Genomic DNA, 17,630 nt, shown 5'->3' with positions numbered 1-17,630 from the left:
CAATTTCTTTGTGAAGATAAGTTTACAATTACATGACAGAATGTTTTTTAAAGGCATGTGAACCACAGTGAACTCCGGCTTCTCTGCTGCAATGCATTATGGGTGCAAAGTAGTCCCAGTCGAAAAATCCAAAGCTATTAAAACCTGTGTCTAAAAATAAACGCAGATCAGCCTCCTGGATTAAACTGGGCCTGCAGGGCGTCTAGGGCTCACCCCCTGAAAGGGTGGATTCGGGCAGACTCTACAGGTGTGTCCTGGGGGGGCCCAGCGACAGGAGACTGTCAACTGTCCACAGGCTGCCCCCGGGGGCTTGGGTCCAGAGAGACCACTGGTACCTGGACTTTTTTCTTTTTAGTGGTCATCTCCTCCAGCTGCATCTGATTCAGTTTCTTTATAAGCTTTCTTCCTCACGCTCATTAGCAGAGTCCTCCTCCTCTCTGTACAAGTCAATAACATGGATAACCAGCTCACAGCAATGCTCCTCAAGCATAGTAATAAGTTCCACAACTTGTCTTAGCCTGCTTCTCACTGGCTTAGGGAGCACGTCCTGCAGTGCCCTCCGGTACAGACCTCTGAATGCCGGATTCTGCAGGACCTGCTCTGTCTCAGTGCGCCACCGCTTTTCTTGAGCTTGCAGATAGGCAGCTGGGCTCTCCCCCTCCTTTATGGGCTCCACCTTCATTTCATCCACACTCAGCCATGGAGGAAACATTAGTTGCAGCTGGTGCTGGAGGTTACCACGGTAACTATCAAACTGGCATGCATCATTTACAGGAGTTCCTCTCTACATTCCATCTACAGCCTGAACGCGACCCTGAACCGCCTTTATGTCCCCTATCGCCAGGACCCGTCCCATAGTTTCCTCCTCAAATGCTTTTATGCACTTTCCGGCCCCTTCTGCCAAAACTGGGAGTCTGAGAAGCAGGCCCCCCAGATCCTGTCCTGCCCACGGCACATACTGTGTCTGTGGTTCCTTTACCATCAGTGGGAGCATCGGAGTGTACCTGGTGGGGGGGCCTCACAGCCCTCCTGCTTCTCATTACTCTGTGATCTACATTATCCTCCTCTATAATTAGCAAGTCCTCGAGTGAATTTGCATCCCCACTCGTACTTGTGTGGAAGAAAAATGGAGATCTGAGGCTGTGTACAGACTTTCGGTGGCTGAATGCACGTACAGTCAAAGATGCACACCCACTTCCCCACCAAGAAGATTGTCTCGCCGCATTAGGCGGCAATGTGTTTTTTAGCACGATGGACTTAACCTCAGGATTCTATAATATTCCCCTTCATGAACATGATAAAAAGTATACCGCTTTTGCTTCTCCTGTTGGCCTGCAGAAGTACAATCGGCTCCCCCAAGATCTATCCAACAGCCCTGCCAGTTACATGAGAATGATGATTTTTGGTGATCAGAAGTTCATGAGCATACTATGCTATCTAGATGATCTCATGTCATTTGCTCCAACTGAAGATGAGGCTTTAAAAAGACTTGAGATGATTTTGATGATTTTTCAGAGGTTGCGTGCACAGTCTGAAGTTCACACCGAAGAAATGTTTTCTCCTCCGGCGCTCTGTACGGTTCCTCAGAGATGTCATAGACAGTAAAGGAATTTCTACTGACCCGTCTAAAATGGAGGCCATCACGAATGTGGTCAAGGTGGATCTAATGAAAGCTGATGGGCTGACCCTTGACGCCAAGAAGATTCAGTTGTTTTTAGGGCTGGTAATGTGGTATCAGCGTTTCATTGAGAACTGTTCCACCATAGCCAAGCCACTCTTTAATCTCACAGCTGGGTGTAAACAGGTGAGAGCACACAGAGGGGGCAAAAGAAGAAAGGTTCCTGTGTCCAGACAACTGACCACAACTGATTGGACTCCTGACTGTGAGCAGGTCTTGCATAAACTTAAAGATGCTCTTCTTGCTAATGTTGTACTGGCACACCCTGACTTCTCCAGACCTTTTATTTTAGCCACTAATGCTTCTTCAGATGGCCTGGGCGCTGTTTTATCACAGGTTGTGCCAGGAGAAGACCGAGCCGCCCTATAGCCAAGTAAGACTTTGAGTAAAGCCCAGAGCAAGTATCGCATAGCTTGCGGCCTATGAGTTTGATGTGAAATATGTCCCTGGAAGTAAGAACATTGTAGCTGATGCGCTGAGTCGGATTCCTTTTGCTGAAAATAAAGTGAGTCACAGACTTATTCATGAGCCTTACTCTGCCCTCCTGTCCATCTCAGAATATCTGCCTGCCCCTGAGTTACAGGATGTGTTTCGTCAGTTTTCAGCCTGTCAAGCATCTCAACTCATCGGTGTGTCCAGGAGGTCACACGATCACCACTCTGCTGTTGCCTCAGTGTCTGCTGTGGAAGTTGCTGCAGTTATGAGTGGTCACACAGACGGGGAGACTGCTGCCCGAGTGAGAGCTGTCCCCTTTGCCAGCCATATTCAGAGTCTCACTGACATCGGTCATAATTCATTGCCATCCTTCTCAGCACTTGAGCTCCGAGATAGACAACATGGTGATGCTGACCTTACCCGTGTTATTTTTTATGTTGGGCGAAAACAACGAACGTCCAGCCGTGAACGTGCACAGGAGACCTGGACCACACTAATACTTCTAAAACAATGGCAGAAATTGTCTTTAATGGATGAGATCTTATACAGAGTAGCTAAAGATCCGGCTACTGGGAAGAAGAAATTTCAGTACGTCGTACCTCAGTCCCTTAGGTCTGATGTCCTTCGAGGCTGCCACGAGGATGCTGGACACCAGGGTCAGCTTCGAACACTGCACCTGGCATGCAGAGGTTTTACTGGGCCAGCATGGAGAGGGACGTTGGAGACCATGTGAAGTGTTGCACCAGATGTGTGGTGAGCAAAACACCGGAGCCAGAGGGCCGTGCTCCTCTTGAGAGCGTTAAAGCAACTGCGCCCCTTCAGTTAGTCTGCATTGATTTCTGGACAGCAGAGGATGCAAAGAACAGAACTGTTGATGTCTTGGTGGTGACTGATCACTACACAAAACTGTCCCATGCATTCTGCTGCTCAGATCAGACAGAGAAACAGGTGGCTCGGAAGCTGTGGGACAATTTTTTCTGTTTCTACGGCTTTCCCGAGCGCATTCACTTGGACCTGGGGAACTTTGAGAATGAATTGATCGCTGCCCTATTCCACATCTCAGGGGTGAAGAAATCACACACGACTGCCTATCACCCTATAGGCAATGGCCTTGCTGAGCGGTTTAACCGCACTCTTGGTAATATGATCAGGGCACTCCCCCCTAGAAAGAAACAGTCTTAGCCGCAGATGTTGCATACCCTGGCTTTTATGTATAACTGCACTGTCCATGAAACAACCGGCTTCCCCCCATTCTATCTGATGTTTGGTCGTGTCCCACGCTTCCCAGTGGATGTCTTGTTTAAGTCTGTACTGAGGGAGGATGGTGAGGTTGCATAGCCTAAGGTTGTGGATTCCCTCCTGAAAGACCTCCAGGAGGCGATGCTTCTTGTTGAAAAGAATACAAGTAGAGAGCAGAAACATCAAGCTCAAGTCTACAACTGGCAGGTAAAGGGTGGCCAGATTGTATGTGGTGAGCGAGTGCTGCTTGCTAACAAGGGAGAGAGGGGCCGAAAGAAGTTAGCAGACCGGTGGGAAAACATTGTTTACACTGTGACTGACACTGATCCGAAGACACACATCTACAAAATTCTCAATCCAGTTACTGGACAGACTAAAGTAGTTCATTGTAACATGCTCGTGACATGATCGTCACCTTCCTGTTCCCCTCTGACAGAGACAGGTTTCTGTAATTTTCTCCCTGTCGTGGTTGACGCAGGAAGTGAAAGTTTCTCTTTGGATTCCTCCTGCGGTGTTGAGTGTGATGACACCAATTTTTCCTTCAACCAGCACACAGAGTGCGTAGACAGGGTTGCCCGCACAAATGCATGGGTTTCTCAGATTCCTGTTGAAGAGCCTAGCGTTGAGAGCCCTGACAGTGTCCTCCATTCAGAGACTCCAGAAATGGCTGAACTAACTGCTGACAATACTTCTGTGATCAACAGTGCTGAAGTTGTCAGTGCAGTGCCTGGTCAGGAGATTTGTGCTTCCGACACGAGTGACAATGGAGTTGCCTATACTTGTCTGGGCTCCTCTGTACCGCACACACACACAGAGACCCTGCATTCCCCTGTCTCTACAGAGGCCCATGACACTCATACACATAGGTCTAGAGTGGGTAGAATTATTCAACCCGTAAATAGACTAATTTATAATATGTCTGCCCAGAAAACTCTGGCTGCTGGCACCAGCAAATAGACTCAGGAAATTCAGGCAAGTTCAGTTTTTGGTGTAAGAACAGTTGGTTAAAGTATACTCGATCTTTTCTATTTTCCTGGTTTCTTTTTTCTTTTTTGTCAGTGGCCTGATGGTTTAGTGGTGTTTCATGTGGTATGTTTTTTTGTACATTCTGATACTGAGTTGAATGTGTGAAGTGTAATTGGCACTTGATAGGTCATCTTTGTAGGGTTTGTATCACCCTCATGAGTTCTTAGATGAACAATCTTCTGGTTGACAGAGGTATATCATGTGATACGTGGATATGCCTGTTTCAATTCAAGACCATTTGTAATGTGTATATTGTATCATAATACACATAATATATTGTGTAACAGTTGTTTTTGTACCTGAACATTTTTCTGCCGTGAATGTTTACTCGTTACTGGGATGTCTGATGCGGGAGTGTGGGTGAATGCCTTTTTTGTGCAAGTGGAATTAAGAAGGGGAGAATGTAACAGTGGGCATTTTGTTATTTCCACTTGCACTCCTGTGTGAACCTAAGCTTTTTGCATACACTGACCTCTAGTGGTATAAGGTAGAACTGCTTGGCTCTCTCAGTTTTGGAGATTAAGCCAGCGCATTGCTGATATATCTCGAGCTGTGCTACCCCGCGGAATCCCAACTTTCTGCTGTTTGTGCCAGGAGAATAAAATGGCTGCACATTACACATTAACAGACAACATAGAACAAAAGTCATTTTGCATGGGTTTAGCAAACTGAACAAACATTCATTGATTTCTGTCTAACATACGTCACACTTCAGACAGAGTGAAAAGGGATATACTGGTTATAAAGCAGAGATTTTACCTTTTTCCCATAGAGAAGCAGTGACGTGTGACACTCTGATAAGGTTAAAATGATTCCTCCAGCACACAGTGAGCTATCCCAGCATGCATAGCGACACAGGGGAGTTTGGATAAACATAAAACCCTGGATAAAGGGGTTCAGTGAATGAGGAGGTGAAGCTGTACAGGAGGGTCAGTTTATCAGAGGAGACTCTGTAGAAGGACAGAGTACCAGCCGCCCAGTCCAGATACACTCCTACTCTGCGGGAGCCTGAGATCTTTATGGATGTAACAGCCGGTTTATTATTGTGACAGACAGAGTAACTGTCAGGAGAGCAGCACAGCATCCATGACTTGTCATTGAATCCAAGCACACAGTCATCACTGTCTCCTTTCCTCCCGATTCCTTTACAAGTCACTGCTATCCAGGCATCATCTCCACTCCACTCAGCCTCCCAGTAACAGCGACCAGTCAGACTCTCTCTGCACAGAACTTGCTCCCAGCAGTCAAATCTCTCTGGATGATCAGGATATGGCTGCTCTGCCCCCCATGTCACCTTCCTGTTCCCCTCTGACAGAGACAGGTTTCTGTGTGCTTTGTTGGGGTCCAGCGTCAGCTGGCAGGAGTCTGTAGGCAAGAGGAAGAGCGATTAATCCCATGACAAAGCCCAACATCTCCATCATTATCACTGTCACACCTCACACACTCACTAACACAGAACTCGCTCCAATACACACATTTTATTCCCAATATACTCATGTAGCCGCCCGAGTCTGCGGCGCTCCGGCTGCCCCCTGCGCTGTGAGACACGCCGCGCTGAGAGACTCGCTGGGGACCCAACTGCAATTTAGCCTGCGCTCTATTATTCTGTACGATACAGAAAATATAAAAAAGAAGCAGGAATTCAAGTATGTGAAATACCTCAGGAAATGTCGGAGGCCGCGCGACGCCGGCGGGAAGAAGCTGCGCGTGCTAAATTAATAGCCTTAATTACAGGTGAATAAAATTACAAACAGCATTCATCAGACATGTTAATCATAAAATTATATGACAAAGATTACCACCAGTTTGTCTTTACATCACAATATGAACTTTTTTCAAACCACATTGGACACACACCTCCCTCCAGCAGCGCGCCAACGCGACGCTCCCAACTATGGGGCGCCGTTTGTAAAGGTAGTAAACATTTTTGTACTTGCCACTTTTTCAATATTTAGTGCAATTTTCTGACATTTAGCTAGAAGTCAGTGGTGTTGTGAATCATCGGGTTTTTTTGCTGTGTAAATTATGTTCAAAATTGTTCATCATATGTAAATATAAATGGTATGTCTATATATAAATATTAAATGTAAATGTTAAATATAAATGTTAATTGATATTAAAGTCTGCAAACACATGAATACGCATTTACTGTATATGTATGTAACAGTTTTACCTTAAATTATCTGTAGGGTTTGCAAACTACCCCAACCCTCGTCAAAAGCATTTGTGTTGTTTAAAGTGGACGCCAGCGTCCGCGGAGGAGGACGATGACGTAAAACGCATCATAAAAGTACCAGTCTGGCCGCCACGTGTTTTCTGTGTTGATTCCGGCTGCGTCTGTGCGCCTACATGAGGATACGCGACGCATGCGCGAGGTGCAGTACCACCAGAAATTGGGGCGGCAGTATGGTCACGTTTTGTCACTGGACATTGTGTTTATATACGGTACAGATAGTATATAACATATAATGTAGTATATATTATGTATAATCTCTCAGGGTATATATAATATATAATCTCAGGGTCTGCCCTGGGGCCTCCTCCTGGTTAGACATGCCCTGAAACACCTCCCCATTGAGCCGTCCAGATAGACAGATGTCCGAACCATCAACTGACTCCTTTCAATGCGGAGGAACAGTGGCTCTACTTTGATCCCGGATGTCTGAGCTCCTCACCCTCTCTAAGGCTGAGCCCAGACAACCTGCTGAGGAAACTCATTTCTGCTGCTTGTATTCACAGTCTCATTTTTTCGGTCATTACCCAGAGCTCATGACCATAGGTGAGGGTAGGAACGTAGATCAACTGGTAAATCGAAAGCTTTGCCCTCCAGCTCAGTTCCCTCTTTTTCCAAATTGCTGCACTGTGAACAAAACCCCGAGAACAAAGTCTAAGTCAAAGTAAACTTCATTGCCATCTGCACCATATATAAGTATACAGAGAGATGAAATGGCGAAGCTCAGGGCCCACAGTGTAAACATAAACTCACAATATAACAAACAAGAAAATACAATGTGCAAAGGACTTACAGGATAGTGCACTTTAGTACAACAAACAAACAAACAAACAAATTTATTTTTGTATAGCGCAGTATCACGACATAACATCGTCTCAAAGCGCTTTACAGCATCCTCACACAAAGCCCCCAGTGAGCAAGCCAAAGGCAACAGTGGCAAGGAAAAACTCCCAAGAAGGAAGAAACCTTGGGAAGGACCAGACTCAAAGGGGGAGCCCATCCTCCAGGGGCCGGCAGGGGGAGTCAAATAGGAGAGACGGCTAAGTGCCAAGTCACACTGTCCAAATCATAAGATGTGGAAGATGACACAGGCCGAACAGCCAGCTAGTAAGGGGTATACATTGTGCAATATTGGGTAATGTGCAATATTGTTAGAACTGTATTAAATTTATAAATTTTTTATGCAATCAGTTAGACCTGAATTCACCATCATGTACATTGTAACAGCATGAGTTCACAGTGTAAAACAGTGTATGATAATAGTTGTAATAACAGTAACACGTCTAACATTTCTAAAAGCCGAAAATAGGAATAGAAGCAGAATAATGGAGCAGACAGAGAATAATGGGGATTCTTCTTATTGTCCCCATGTCAGAGTGACAAAGTGTTAAGTGCAGTGCAGCGCTTAAGGGTCAGTCTGTGGCCTTTAGTTGTAAGGTAAGGGGGGGTTGAGGCAGTGATGAGGCAGAGTGAGGGATCCTGGGGGGCAGCATGGTGTTGAGGAGCCTGACAGCCTGGGGGTAAAAACTGCCACGCAGCCTGGCAGACCCGGCTCTGATGCTGCAGTATCTTCTCTCAGGTGGCTGGAGTGTGAAATGACCATGTGAGGGATGTGATGGGTCCTGCACAATGCTGCAGGCCTTGCGGACACTGCGTTTGCAAAAAGCGGCTTTTAGGGAAGGGAGAGGCATCCCATAATGTTCTCTGCTGTCTTCACTGCTCTCTGCAGGCACTTGTGGTCAGATTTGTTGCAGCTGCCACACCAGATGGTGATGCAGTTAGTCAGAACACTGCCGATGGTGCCTCTATAGAACATGGTGAGGATGGGAGGGGAAGGTTTGCTTATTTCAGCCGCCTCAGGAAGTTTAGTCTTTGCTGGACTTTCTTGAATAAGGAGCTGGTGTTTTTTGTCCATGTAAGTTCCTCAGTTATGTCCACACCGAGGAACTTGGTTTGTCCTTACACTCTCCACAGCAGCACCATTGAAGCTGAGTAAGCTGTGGGCAGGATGTGTCCTTCTGAAGTCCACAATTATCTCCTTTGCCATGTCAACATTGAGATCGTTGTCTCTGCACCTTGTGGACAGCCTTTCCAACTCTTCTCTGTATACTGATTCATCTTCTCTGTTTATCAGGCCCACCACTGTCGTATCATCTGATGATGTGGTTGGTGTTGTGCGTGGCTGTAAAGACCTGGATCAGCAAGGTGAGAAGCAGAGGACTAAGCACACAGCCTTGCGGAGCTCCGGTGCTCATCGTGATGGTGTAGGAGGTGTTGCAGCCCATACATACTGACTGGGGTCTCTCTGTCAGGAAATCCAAGATCTAGTTGCAGAGAGTGGTGTTCAAGCTTATCCTCTCAGTTCCACAATCAGCTTTTGAGGGATGTACTGAAGGCAGAGCTGAAGTCTATGAATAACAGTCTGACATATGTGACTCTCTTATCCAAATGTGTCTCTTATCCAAATATATCAGGGAAAGGTGATGGACAGAGGCTATGGTGTCCCCAATAGACCTATTGGACAGGTATGCAAATTGGAGAGGGTCTAGAGAGGTAGGAAGATTGGTCTTTATGTATTACTGCCATGACCAGCCTTTCAAAGCACTTTATGATGATTGACCTGAGTGATATGGGGCAGTAGTCATTCAGGCTAGTCACTGACAGCTTCTACAACACTGGGTTGATTGTGGTTGATGTGAAGCATGCTGGCACAGACCACTGGCTTAAAGAGGTGTTGAAAATGTTTGTGAGGACACCAGCCAGGTGGTCAGTGCATTCTCTCAACACACAGCCAGATATGTTGCCAGGTCGTCTATATGTTACCGGTTCATCTATCACTGGACATCACAACCCCAAAGTTCCCAGGTACAAAAAAAGAAAGGGTACTTTGGGTACTGGAACTTTTTGGTACTGGTATTTAACTGGAAGTAAGTGGAAAAAACTAGAAAGTACCAAAAGTACCGTACCTGGTACAGTGGAAAAACACCCTGAATAAACTTGCTTTGCTTCGCATTGCATTGCAACTGGATTCAAAGGTTACTGACAAAAACAGCTCATGTAAATGTGAAAGACCAGGAGGCAGCGGGTGAGAGAAAGAGAAGCTCCACTAGCAGAAGGAAACGAAACACAATAAAACACAATAAAACACAATAAAACACACTCCACCTCATACAGGGAGAGAGAAGCGAGTGTGTGAACAGACTCACATTGTAAGAATTCCGATCTGGTCGTGGGCACTAATACTGGTAGGATGGTGTCTTTGGTAACTAGAAGGAGACAGAGAGAAACAGGTATGTGAGTAAAAGGAATTTATTTGTGGGAGATGGACGTCACTCACTGTGGAGACATCAGCAGTAGATTATTATCATTATGAGGGACAATAACAGGCATTTTTAACAAACTGCAAATCTTGGTAAGTTACACACAATACAGATTTTTGGATTCTGTAATGGAGAAGAAACATGAATCATGTGATCTTTGTTTTGCAGCCTGTAGAATTTAGAGCTCACAGGGTTTCATGAAGATTTAGTCGTATTGGAAACAGAAACTGACTTGGTCACCCCAACGTGAGGCTGACTGTACTGCACACTCTCTCTGCATGGTGTATAATAACCAGAACAGACTGAAAAATGCTTTTATTTATCAACCTGTATGATGGGTCTCTGCCATTTTCTTTTCGCAAACATTCTCCAGTTGATCCTTCAGCTCAGAAACCACCTTCCTCATATTCTCAAAAGAGCAGCGTGGACTGACGGAGATTCTGGGTCCAAATCCAGCTTCAGGGGTGACAGGAAGACCCTGGTACCTCTACAGACACACAGTCTGATTAAACAGCTTCATCAAAACAAATGTGTATGGGGATCTAATGAACAGGACCATTAACATCTGACCAATGACAGACTAGCTGAAATACAAATGAGAACATGCATCCATTTGAATACTCTGGTTTTCTTATTGCCAAAGTAGCTGTTCTGTTACCTGGAGGAAATGGATGTGATCCTCTGTGTGTGAAAGCTGCTCCAACTCAGAGTGTCTCCTCTTCAGTTCATCAATATCCTGCTTCAGTCTCTTCATGTCTCCTTCAGTCTGGCTCACTACAGCCTTCTCCTGATCTCTAATCAGCTTTGTCACCTCAGAGCGTCTTCTCTCAATAAAGCGGATCATTGCAGTGAAGATCCTCTCGCTGTCCTCCACGGCTGACTTTGCTGAGCTCTGTTGGTGACACAGGGAGCAGAGGATGGTAAATTACAATTGGCCCCTTTTGAGACTCCAGAGAGCCTCATTGTACAATAGAGATGTGAGCTGACAGGAGGTATAGAAACAGCACAGGGCTGGGGTTTGGAGCGTCACCATGCTGGATGCCTCTGGTACTGAAACCCAGCCAGCACTGATTGGAAATGATCACTCATTAAGCTCATACACTGTCAGCTGCAGGGATTTGGCAGAGACTGGTGGCTGTATGGGGCAGGTTGATAGGTTACTTTCTTGGTGTTTATTTGCATTATGCTGGGTTGTGAAAAAGCTGCATTTTTTACCAAATGGGCCTTTTATGGTATTTTTCTAAATAAATATGGTACTACTGCTGCAACACTTGGTTAAACTCTGTTATCTAGCAACTTTGCTGCATAAAATCACTGATCCAGAATAACCCACAGAAGCAATAATTTGATTAATCCCCACAAGTCTGTAGATTTGCAATCTGTCGTATCTGAGAAACTATTTATTATGATCATAAGCCATCTGTTATCTTCTCCTCAGGTTCATACTCACTGTGATTGAGGCCACAGCCTCTCTCAGCTCCTGCAGCTCCTTCTCTCTCATCTGAATTCTCTGCTGAAATTCCCTCTGTGTTTCAACCATTTGTTTCTACAAATAGGAAACAAGATGACAAAACAAGTTTCTTTCATTAGCTGAGATCGTATTATTAATCATCCTGTCCAGGGTGGATCCCAGCCTTGGGCCCTATGCTGCCTGGGAAAGGATCCAGGTGCTCCCCATGATCCTGACCTAGATAAACAGTTAGGAGATGGATGGATGGATGGATGGATGGATATTCATAAATGATTTATTGACTGTAGGTAGGATAAACTGGACATAGACCCTTTGATCCTGTTTCCACCTGGTATTAACATGCGTCTTGGGTGATCCAGTCAGAAGTGGACAGCAATAATTACAGATGTGACGGCACCCAGGACACATTGAAGATGCACTGAGATCCGATCACTGAAAATGCATTATAGTTTTCATACAAATTGCATCGTCCAACTTGATCAGTTATGTCAAATAATATACTAATGACTGTTTAATGAAAATTGCAACATTATTACAAAATACTATTTAAAAATTACACATAGAAAAGTGTTATGAAATATAATATCTTTTATGGAAATATTTAAAAATATAAGGACATGTTATTGAAATATTTATAAATTGGTTTATTAACCTTTAGATATGTTGATTTATTTTATTTTAGTATCACGACGTTCTGTACAAACATTTTAGGCAGTTTGTTTACCTTAAAATGTGCCAATAACTTCCGATTCCTTCTTGTCCTTCTTAGTAATGTTCGGCAGATTCTGCATATGGAAGTTATTAACGTGCATATTTGAATTACTGCGGAAAGTGAGATACAATTACAGACGGTCAGTCGAGATGCATGTGGAGACGCATGTTAATACCAGGTGTGACCAGAGCGTTTGACTCACCACTGTTGCACTGAGCTCATAGTTTTGCATTTGTGGGTTTCCTGTCAGCTTAAACAGAGTTGGCCATTCTCATCTGACCTCTCTAATTAACTGTCACACCCGGCTTGTCCGATCCTCATGTGTGCCACGCCCTCTGATCATCCACATGTGCTTCCCCAATCATGCCCAGCTGTTTCCTGTTATTTTCAGCTTGCCTTTTGTATTTAGTCCCCGTCTGAGTCCGTCTTCCCCAGACTTGTCATTAATGTTAGATATTCTTAGTTTGTTGCCGTCTGCCCTGTCTTCCCGTTCCCTTATTAAACCCTCGTTTTCCCGTAATCCTGCCTACCTGCCTCATCCTTCCCCGCTTCCTGCTTGCCCATCCAATCCCCAATCCTGACATCAAGGCCAGGCTTGAACTGACAATTCTCAGTAAACTCTACACACTGGAGTGTGTGAAATTAAAATCCCAGGACGGTGACTGTTTCTGAGGTGATGGAGCCGCTACTCTTATGCTGCGCTCAATTTACCTCAGAGCTGGGAATGACGTCACAGATGAATTTAAAAGACGTAAACAAGTCAGAAATCTTTTACAAAACCAGTGACCTGTTTCAAAAAGCTAGATTTCTTGTTTAGCCGGATAGCTTGTTGGATATAGTGTGTAGGGTCTGACAATGGGTCCAAGGATTCCATCCTGATACCTAATGGCAGTCAAGGTGTTGTTGTCTGGCCTGTAGAGGTCTGTGTGTCCCTCCATGGATATGCCTCCCCAGACCATCACTGACCCACCACCGAACCAGTCATGCTGAACAATATTACAGCATAATGCTCTCCACAGCTTTTCCAGACCCTTCCACGTCTGTCACATGTGCTCAGGCTCTCATCTGTGAAAAGCACAGTTCTGATATTCTATGGTAAATTCCAATCGAGCCCCATGGTGCCGGGCAGTGAGCACCGGGGCCACTAGAGGGCGTCGGGCCCTCAGGCCTCCCTCATTTCTGTTTCTGATTGTATGGTCAGAGATATTCACACCAACGGCCTGCTGGGAGTCATAATGTAGGGCTCTGGCAGTGCTCATCCTGTTCCTCCTTGCACAAAGGAGCAGATACGGGTCCTGCAGATGGGTTATGGACCTTCTGTGGCCCTGTCCATCTCTCCTTGAGTATCTGCCTGTCTCCTGGAATCTCCTCCATGCCCTTGAGACTGTGCTGGAAGACACAGCTAACCTTCTGCCAATGGCATGTATTGATACGCCATCCGGGAGGAGTTGGACTACCTGCGCAACCTCTGTATGGTCCAGGTATCGCCTCATGCTACCAGTAGTGACACTGACCGAAGCCAAATGCAAAACTAGCAAAAAAAAATAGTCAGAAAAGATGAGGAGGGAACCATGTCAGTGGCCTCCAGCTGTTCATTCCTGTTTTGGGGGGTTGTCTCATTGTTGCCCCTGTTATTAATTTCATTAACACCAAAGCAGCTGAAGCTGATTAACAACCCCGCTCTGCTACTTACAGTAAAGGAGTTTCAGTAGGAATTCAATCAGAACTTCTAAAACTTGGATTTTCAGTAAATTTTTCTTTCAATTTACCAAACCAGACTTGTTCTGAGTGTTTTGTAGTAATTATACTAACATGTTAAGACAAAAAACATTTTTATTTCAAATTAACTTTATTTAAGAGCGTTTCTGGCCTGACCTGTATCTCCGCCCTTCCTGCAGCAGCTGAGACTGTATCATGGCCTCTGTGTTCATCCAGCATACAGAGATAACAGATACACTGCTGGTCGGTACGGCAGTAGACTTCCAGGGGTTTGTCATGGTGGGAACAGACCTTGTCCTGCAGATGTCTAGTAGGATCAGTCTGCTTGTGCTTCTTAAAAGCTGGAGACTCATAGTGAGGCTGGAGGTGAGTTTCACAGTAAGAGGCCAGACACACCAGGCAGGACTTTACAGCTTTGTGTTTTCTCCCAGTACAGACGTCACACTCCACATCTCCAGGTCCAGCGTAATGGTCAGCAGGAGTAGCTGCTTGTAGTCCAGTCTTCTTCAGGTTCTCCACCACTTCAGCCAGTATGGTGTTTCTGCCCAGAACAGGTCTGGGTATGAAGGTCTGTCTGCAGTGGGGGCAGCTGTAAACTCCAAAACGATCTTCCTCATCCCAGCAGCTCTTAATGCAGCTCATACAGTAACTGTGTCCACAGTTGATAGTCACTGGATCCTTCAGTAGATCCAGACAGATTGGACAGCTGAACTGGTTCTGATCCACTGCAACACTGGCTTCTGCCATTTTACCACGAACACTGATATGATTCAGTTTCGTTTTCTCTCACTTCCTGCTTCTCAGGCTGCAGTAGGTGTGGTTTTGGACTGAAGCCAGACTGAGAAGAGCAGACTGGGCAAATACTGGAGTTAGAGTTTATAACTAAAACAGTACATTATGCAAACTATACACACCACAGACATATATTTAGCTTTAATGAGAATATCTGTTACTGACATTGTTTTTCCACAAACAAGCTATAATCCTATTATTTAATTTTGTACAGTAGATAGAAATTATGTACAAAGGTATAAGAGAGCAGATCTACTGAGAATGAATTTCTGTGTCTGTTTAGAAACATGTTTGGGATCATGTGGTTTCAGGTGAAACATGCAGGGATGTGCAATTATAGACAGACTGTGTCAGGATTAGACAGAACAAGCTTTGACAAGCTCTGAACCACTAATTCACCAAACTGCATGATCTTGGACAGCAGGAGGAAACCTGAGGAAACCCACAGGAACACGGGGAGAACATGCAAGCAGTACATGCAGAACCAGGAGTGGGAGCCACACCCACAAGCCTTGAGGCGTGAAGTGAGAGCAGCTGGTCTGAAGTCCTGAAGGGAGCTGGAGCGCCATTTCTTTGGAACAGTGTGGAGCCGTCCTGCATTACTGCTTATCCTGTACAGGGGGGTGGGGAGCCTGGAGCCTGTCCCAGGAGGCACAGGGCAGGGGACACAATGGATAGGATACTAGTTCATAGCAGAGCACAAACTCACACATACAGACTCACACTAAGGGCAGCTTAGAGATCCCAATCGGCTGATCGCAGTTTCATGTTCTCCAAAGTAGGAGGAGAAAGCCCACATTGGAAGAACATGCAGACTTCACACATACAGCAGGAGGGACAGGAAACAAGCCCAGAGCCAGAGGTTACACCCCGAGACCCCACACCCCCCCACAATCACACATACTGTTAGGATTTATTTAAAAGTTACATTTTAATGCTACAAAATTATGACTGACTATGAACTTCATATTCCAGAACTGTGTTGGAATTTATGCTGACTTTAAGAATGTTACCTTACAGGATTTACCTGTTTCTGTGCCCTGTACCTACAGTAAGGTGTGATCTCTGTTCCTTCAAAGCAGAAATACTCACTTGTATACGATTACATTTCTAGTACTTAGCAGATACTGTTACCGAAAGTGGTGAACAAGTGAGGCAAACATGACACTGCAAACATGACACTGTAAACATGCCGCTGTCAAGGTGCTGACTGGGCACTAGTGCAGCTAGGCTGGTATTTCTGGGCTCCACAGACATCACTGGTGGTTGGTGTCGTGGTCACCGGGACGAAAGACTCATGCAGCAGGTATTTGTCATGCAACAAACAGGGACTTACTGGGATCAGGATGGGAGGCTATGGAACCGGCAACATATAAGGCACAACATCAGTGATCGAACTGGGGTACACAGGACCAGGAAGTACTTAAATACAGGACTAATGATGGAAGAGACTGGAGGCAGCTGGGAGTGTTTAACACGAGGGCTGGAATGAGACGTGAGATCAACAAGCAGCAAACATGGCCTGTGAGAGTCACATCAGGGAGGTGGCAGGACATTCAGTTCAACTCAATTTATTTTTATATAGCGCCTTTCACAACAGAGTCGTCCCAAAGCACTTCACACGGATGTGTTGTGATACATTACATCACTAAAAAGAGTAATACACAACGGGAAAAAGGAAGGAGAGAAATTAAATAAAGTCAGATAGCAGAGGAGGAGATGAACCAGAAACTTCCAAGCAAGTAAAAAAAAATCCTCTGGGGGTCCATGGTCAACTGGCTGGCCAACCCCCCTGGGCATAATAATATTACTGAAAACAGAAAAGAGCGGACTTGCTTGCTAACAGTTAAGTATAAGGTGTGATTAAGGATCAAGACAAAGTCCATGAATGAGTCTGTTCTCTACACTGGCCTGTGTAGGATGGGCCTTATTTGGTCATTTATGTGCATTTAGTCCACTTGAAAACTCTACCTCTGCGAACTTACTTACCAGCAACTTATTGTGTGTGTGTGTATATATATATATAGTGACTGACAATCTCTTCCATTCTATTTATGCCTCGAATCTATTTACTTGGAAATATTCTGTGCATCTGCCGGCACCTTCCAAACTAAATCTCATTTATCCCTCCCATCTATGACTTTAGTTAAGGCAGTTTCATTGCTGTGTCCCAGGCAGAAGCCTGACTGGAAACAATCCAGTATGTTGTGTCTCTCCATCTATAAATGAATGTAACCTTGGGCTGCAAGGTTACGTAACCCCGACTACGCCACCCGAGGCCCTGCCCCTCAGGACTTCAAATTAACCCCACGACTTCCACTTGCAGTTACATTTGCATGAACACACAGAGACGCATATCCCAGAATTAAAACAATTTATTATCACAATACTTAAAAAGAACCTTCCCAGCCAGTAAACAATTACCAGCATATGACACCACTAAAACAGACAAATGGGGTTGAGAGCAAAACCCAGGTGCTGGTGGTCGATTACTATAATCACGCCTTAACGCCTTAGTCAGCCAGGGAAGGTGCTTACCTGGAGAAAGAAAAAGTAAGGGGAGACACCACACACATACACCCCGAGGGCACTGTAAGGGACCAAGCAGTAAGGCGACAAACACAGGAACTTAAAGAAATAGGGCTTTATTGACCCCCAAAATACAAACAATCACAAACTCAAAACCTTAATATTGGGCCCATAAAAGAGGTCAACGAAACATAACATTACAAAGCAAAACAGCAACTGAAGCAAACTGACCTTCTTAATAAGGAAACATGAGGGAACATATATACCGGTTTGGCCAAACCAATTCACACACAAAAGGGATAAACCAAATAAGCACTACATATGCCTAACCAAAGCAAAACAGAACTAAACCCCAATTCCCCCTCTTGCCATGGCAGCACATGGTTCGCGCCAATTCCAGGGGTTGTCCTTTAAGCCACACCTTTATACTGAATAAGACCATCCCCCACAAGCAAAGTAATTACAAACCAAAATAT

At 45.1% G+C, this 17,630-nt stretch overlaps 2 protein-coding genes and 1 long non-coding RNA gene across 5 annotated transcripts in view; 1 reads left to right on the top strand and 2 right to left on the bottom strand.

Annotated features, from left to right (window-relative positions):
- Positions 1-14,640, bottom strand: part of LOC125740329 (tripartite motif-containing protein 16-like) — a 33,260-nt gene extending 18,620 nt beyond the window's left edge. Inside the window, exons 1-6 of one of the 3 annotated variants that reach the window (XM_049011305.1) lie at positions 13,990-14,632; positions 11,382-11,477; positions 10,590-10,823; positions 10,259-10,418; positions 9,818-9,877; positions 5,024-5,743 (exon numbers count right to left, since the gene is read on the bottom strand). In XM_049011305.1, the coding sequence (XP_048867262.1) occupies positions 5,211-5,743; positions 9,818-9,877; positions 10,259-10,418; positions 10,590-10,823; positions 11,382-11,477; positions 13,990-14,580 (1,674 nt within the window). In that variant the 5' untranslated portion in view covers positions 14,581-14,632 and the 3' untranslated portion in view covers positions 5,024-5,210. Of the gene's footprint in view, positions 1-5,023; positions 5,744-9,817; positions 9,878-10,258; positions 10,419-10,589; positions 10,824-11,381; positions 11,478-13,989 lie in introns of those variants that run through there. The other 2 variants (XM_049011303.1, XM_049011304.1) reach the window with 2 other exon arrangements.
- The window catches only part of LOC125740357 (uncharacterized), a 66,849-nt gene that overhangs the window by 6,993 nt on the left and 42,226 nt on the right, over positions 1-17,630 (top strand). Inside the window, exon 2 of the long non-coding RNA XR_007397580.1 lies at positions 14,292-14,343. This is a non-coding gene — a long non-coding RNA (uncharacterized LOC125740357). The remainder of the gene's footprint in view (positions 1-14,291; positions 14,344-17,630) is intronic.
- Positions 8,816-17,630, bottom strand: part of LOC125740334 (tripartite motif-containing protein 16-like) — a 109,608-nt gene continuing 100,793 nt past the window's right edge. The window contains exon 7 of the mRNA XM_049011316.1: positions 8,816-9,418. Within this exon, the coding sequence (XP_048867273.1) occupies positions 9,279-9,418 (140 nt within the window). The 3' untranslated portion in view covers positions 8,816-9,278. The remainder of the gene's footprint in view (positions 9,419-17,630) is intronic.

The sequence above is a fragment of the Brienomyrus brachyistius genome, chromosome 4, assembly GCF_023856365.1.
Source record: "Brienomyrus brachyistius isolate T26 chromosome 4, BBRACH_0.4, whole genome shotgun sequence".
Classification (NCBI taxonomy): Eukaryota; Metazoa; Chordata; class Actinopteri; order Osteoglossiformes; family Mormyridae; genus Brienomyrus; species Brienomyrus brachyistius.
The sequence above is the reverse complement of the archived record's forward strand: the minus strand, read 5'-3'. Positions and strand labels throughout refer to the sequence as shown.